At 37.2% G+C, this 5,131-nt stretch overlaps 1 protein-coding gene across 2 annotated transcripts in view; it reads left to right on the top strand.

Annotated features, from left to right (window-relative positions):
* Nucleotides 1-402: 402 nt before the first annotated feature.
* The window catches only part of LOC107698583 (deoxyribonuclease gamma-like), a 16,593-nt gene continuing 11,864 nt past the window's right edge, over nt 403-5,131 (top strand). The window contains exons 1-5 of one of the 2 annotated variants that reach the window (XM_016499631.1): nt 403-600; nt 2,346-2,455; nt 4,207-4,296; nt 4,385-4,479; nt 4,569-4,655. In XM_016499631.1, the coding sequence (XP_016355117.1) occupies nt 4,216-4,296; nt 4,385-4,479; nt 4,569-4,655 (263 nt within the window). In that variant the 5' untranslated portion in view covers nt 403-600; nt 2,346-2,455; nt 4,207-4,215. Of the gene's footprint in view, nt 601-2,345; nt 2,456-3,629; nt 3,704-4,206; nt 4,297-4,384; nt 4,480-4,568; nt 4,656-5,131 lie in introns of those variants that run through there. The other variant, XM_016499632.1, reaches the window with a different exon arrangement.

Genomic DNA, 5,131 nt, shown 5'->3' with positions numbered 1-5,131 from the left:
GTTGAGTAAAACACAGCCTCATTTGCATTTTTGGGTGAACTAGCCCTTTAATCATGCAGTTGTCAACAAATGAAGTGAAACACTCTTTCTTCTTTTCTTAGAAAGCTGTTGCTATCGCTTGATTATTTTTAAAGCAATTACATGCGGAAGAACCTGTTTCAGGAGTTGCCAGAGCTGTTTACTAAGGCGCTCACACTGTCAATTTTTGGGATTGACAACTGCATTTACATTTTTTCTTTACAGGTGTGAGTCTTGAAATGTCCCGTTCACACAGCAACTCACAGTAGCGTCTCGAAAACTGTCTGAAACCGGAGTCAAGTCCGTATTTCTTACTAGTTACCATAGCAACAGTGACCAAAGAAATATCAAAGATGGCGACGTCCACAAAACGTAAAGTTACTACTTTCTGACACGACAAGAGTCCAATCGAGCCGCGAGTTCATCTGTCAAACCTTCATTAACCGACACCAGCTTTTATATTTGTGTGGAGAGCAGATCATTTGAGTCGCGCGCAGAACACAAAGCTGACGGGAGCAGCTCCGGTGGAGAAAAACTGGATCTAAAACTTTCAGATGACACACAGCTCATTTCTCCGTCACTGTAAGTTACTGAAAACACGCAGCACACGGTAGACACGCGTTTGTGCAGCAGAGCGGCTCTCTCGCACTAGTTGTCCAGTCCTGTTCAAGAATGCGGTTGTGAGTCCTGAACATTTAACTGGTGTGAGTTTGGTTACAGAATGCGGTTGTCGCCTGAAAATAACCGTACTGTGTGTGAACGTAACCGTATTAAGGACTCAAATACAGGACTGACAACATTAGCCTATTCTGCTGCTGTGTGAACGTGGCCTTTAAAGAGTTTGAGATCACCAGACCAGCACAACACACAACAGCTAAATGTGTTTAATGTTGCCTAAAAAATAAAAATATCAATTTGATCTAGTGGAGAGGGAAATTTAAATTCTAAACCAAGACAGAGGAACATGTCTGTTCATTCACAAATGCAAACGGATGAAAGCCACAGTTTGACTAAACAACAAGAAAGGCCATTTTAGTGACTTGGTGTCGGGCCAATTGGTGCAGAGGAACTTTATGCCCAGAGGGTTTCTCTATGGCTCTCTGAATGGGGCAGAAATTAGTTCCAGTGCTCGGACATTCCTATACAAGGAACATATGGATTGTCGTGAACATGACACCACCATCCGAAACCTTATTTGTGACAATGGCTGGATTTAAACAAAGAGTTTTCACATTCCATCTCATTCAACACCACACAAGTAGAGACAAGTTTGGGGGCTTCATTTTCAGGTTTCCCAATTGCGGGTGTTACTGAGATGATTTTTTTTTTTTATTTAAGAGAACAAAAGCATATATTTTTAGAATATTTTGCCAAATAACATGGCAGGAATATAAAAACACAAGAAGCTTGTTTGATTATCACACTGCAAAAAATTACTTTCTTTCTTGGTATTTTTTTCTAGTATAAATATCTAAACCTTCTCGAATCAAGATACATTTACTTGAGAAGCAAAATGACTGTTAAAACAAATTACTATTAAAGTCTTGTTTTCTGATAAATGTATCAAAATTTTGTTAGTTTTTGCTTAAAACAAGAAAAATATCTGCCAATGGGAATTTTTTTAATCTTGTTTTCCCTTTGAATTAAGATTATTTTTCTTATCCCACTGGCAGATATATTTTTTTCTTGTTTTGAGCAAAACAAAATTTTGATACATTTCTCAGAAAATAAGACCTAATATCTTAAGTCAGTTTGCTTATCAAGTAAATGTCAGCAAAGTAGCTAAGAATATCTTTTTTTTTTTTTGCAGTGCAGATGCTGAGATAAAGTTGTCTGGACACTTTTTAAACTATTTTTTAAGAATTCTAAAAATGAAGATAATTTAGTCCAAGAACAAAACTTAACTTACACCAAATATATTGTTTTAGAATATTCTAAATTTAAATGCCAAACTACATGGTACACTCTAAAAAATGCTGGGTTGTTTCAACCCAGCTTTGGGTCAAATATGGACTAACCCAACTTTTGGGTTAAAAATTGAATGTAAAAATTTAACCCAACGGTTGGGTTAGTCCATATTTGACCCAAAGTTGGGTTGAAACAACCCAGCATTTTTTAGAGTGTAGGAATATAAAAACACAAGAACCTTTCTTGAATCTGTGGTGTTTTTTTATTGGTACCATTTAAGATAAAGATTTAAGGACTGAAAGAACATAACTTAACTTACCCAAGTATTGGTCTGAAGATGCACTAAAGAAAAAGGACTGTGGAGATTCATAAAAACTGCAGCATTACTTATATTGGACACCTGTGACCTGATTGGCTAGACGCAGGAACCAGTCGAGTGATTTGGCCCAGCCCCAACTTGGACATCACTCAAAACAGTTCCCCCCTCTGGGCAAACATTCACTCGGAAGTGGAAAGCTAAAGAGTGCAGGTGAGTTCAGACAATACAATCATCCTCATTACAGCCACAACGCATTTTAATTTGTGCTGGAAGGTGGAGAAATAATTGCCAGGTTGGACAGAATGAGATATTGAAGTTGTTCGAGAGCCAAGTAAACCGGTAAAGTAAGAAAGAAGCGAAGGAGCCTGTTTCCATCAGTCAGGTGTAACAGGAAGCTGCTGCCTTGTGGATGCAGGATGCAGTGTGCTTATTTTTGGAAATATATAGAAACTGAATTACAAATTCTGCATTTGAAGGAGACACTTTGTCTTGGACATTAGTTAAAGTGGATGTTTGTTCAGTTATTATAACTTAAAGTTAAATATTTCGCTACACTGATGTTACATTCAACGTCAAAGGTCCTTTGTTTTCATAACTGTCATTGAGATGGATTCATGTCCAGACAATCCAGGTGTGTTGTCGTTTTTTTCCGCTTGAAATGCAGTCAGTGCCTCCATAGCGAAGTGAAATACGACTACAGTAAAGACCAGTGAGCCAGAAACAACATGTCAGCTACAACAGGTTCAGATGATTTGAGGAATTTAAAAAACAATAACACGAAAAGGAATCTCAGGAAAATGGCGGGAAATGTTTATTCAGGTTTAGGTAGATAAACAGATAGATAGATCAGTCATGTAAATGTTTAGCAAAATTATCACATGAAACTATTGCAATTTTTAAATAGAGTAGATTGCCGCCAAAACATTGCATTATGGGAAATGAAGGTCAAACTCATTATGAAGTGACTTGTTTCAAGGGAATATATTGTTTGCAAAGCATATAGGGAAACCAGGTGTTTCTGAGGTCAAAGCTGGTGATATTTTATACCATGCTTTTTAAAAAAAATAAAGTGCATTAAGTGCACCAGCAGGTTTGAGTCTAAAATGCACTGTTATCCTGATGGGTGAGGTTTCACAAATGTAAATTCATACAAAACGTCCCTTGTTGTTTTTGACAGTCAACTCAATTGATCTTTAAACCTATGGCTATGTGGTTTCCTCTAGTCAAGCCTGCTATAAAATTACTATACAACCAAAGGGAAGTTCTGTTATCAATCGGTGAGGCCTCTATAAATTCTCCATTTTACGAGACATCTGTGCGACAGAAAACCTATCTGATTTAAAACAGGAAGTAGGCATGGCCTGTTTTCAAATGAGCAGCCATTCATTATTCACTAGCTGCCTAACGGACAACACTGGAAAACAATTTGAGACTTCATAGTAAACACAAGCAGCTTCGGTAAGAGCTGATTATCTGTTTATTAATTTATATTAAAATAAATTGAAATACATAACATGTTTAGCTTGTATTAAATAATAGATATATAACAGATTTAAGCTAGATCAAAGATGATCCTTGAATGTGTTAATATGGAGTTTTTCCCACTTCATACTGGTGCATTGGAGCTTCTTTCAAATCTTAGATGAATTTATTAAATCAAAACTCATTTTGTGTTGTTTTGAGTACATTTTGCTTTCGAACTCTCGAAACAAAACCCGTTGTGGTTTTCCTCTCTGTCTCTAACGGATCTCCTGTGGTCCTGCATAACCTGACATGTCAGCTCTTTATAAACTATAAGTACTTCCTGTGAATGAACAATGCATCCTTGAATTGTCTGCTAAACTTCCTTTGGCATTTTACAACAGGAAAATGGTATAGAAATGCCAACAGACCTGAAAACATCCAGTGTTTCTTGTCGTGAAACTCATTTCACTTTGCGATGTTTTTCTGGTCTTCTGAAGGTTGACACCATGAAGATCGCATCTTTTAACATCAGACGTATGGGTTCAAGCAAACTGTCAAACAAAAATATTGTAAATTATCTTATTAAGGTGAGTTTATTATCTGATTGTTTAAGAAAATCACACAGTAAAAGCTTATAGGAAGTTATTAAAATAGACCACTACACTTTCCCTGTAGATCTTCTCTCGGTACAGTATAATCATTATTCTGGAGGTGGTGGACAAATCGGGCAAATCTATAGACAAATTTCTACAGGAGCTCAACAGCACCAGGTCTGTATGAACCTTCAGAGATTCTCTTCACCATCTGTAGCTCAAAAGCCTAAACTTAACCCAAATTTAACTCACTTTTTCTCCCACAGAGCTAATAAGAAACGTCCCTTCACAATGGTCGGAAGCTCCAGGCTGGGACGGACTCTTTATAAGGAGCAGTTTGTCTGTTTCTACAGGTACAACAATTAGTAAATTATTGAAAATTATTAAGTTGTCAGCATAAAAATTGGAGCAAAAACCAAAAGTTTTGAATCATGCATCTCCCTTTTCCCTTAAAGGGTTAGTTCACCCAAAAATAAAAATTAGCCCATAAATTACTCACCCTCAAGTCATCCAAGGTGTATATGACTTTCTTCTTTCAGTCGAATCCAGTCGGAGTTATATAAAAAATTGTCTTTGATCTTTCAAGCTGTTTAATCCCACTCAGGGGGTGTTGCATGCATCAGTCCAAAAGAAGTGAAATAAAAAGCGCCCATCCATAAAAAAAGAGTCTCACACGGCTCCGGGGGGTGAACAAAGGCCTCCTTTAGCGAATCGATGGGTTTTTGTAAGAAAAATATCCATATTCAAAACGTAATAATCACTTTAATCTAGCTTGCGCCAACAGTTGTACACGGAAGCAGCTCCGGGAGGATGACGTATGAGGTCAGCT

The sequence above is a fragment of the Sinocyclocheilus anshuiensis genome, unplaced genomic scaffold (assembly GCF_001515605.1).
Source record: "Sinocyclocheilus anshuiensis isolate Anshui unplaced genomic scaffold, SAMN03320099.WGS_v1.1 scaffold118, whole genome shotgun sequence".
Taxonomy (NCBI): domain Eukaryota; kingdom Metazoa; phylum Chordata; class Actinopteri; order Cypriniformes; family Cyprinidae; genus Sinocyclocheilus; species Sinocyclocheilus anshuiensis.
Note: the sequence above shows the minus strand (reverse complement) of the source record. Positions and strands in the feature narration are given on the sequence as shown.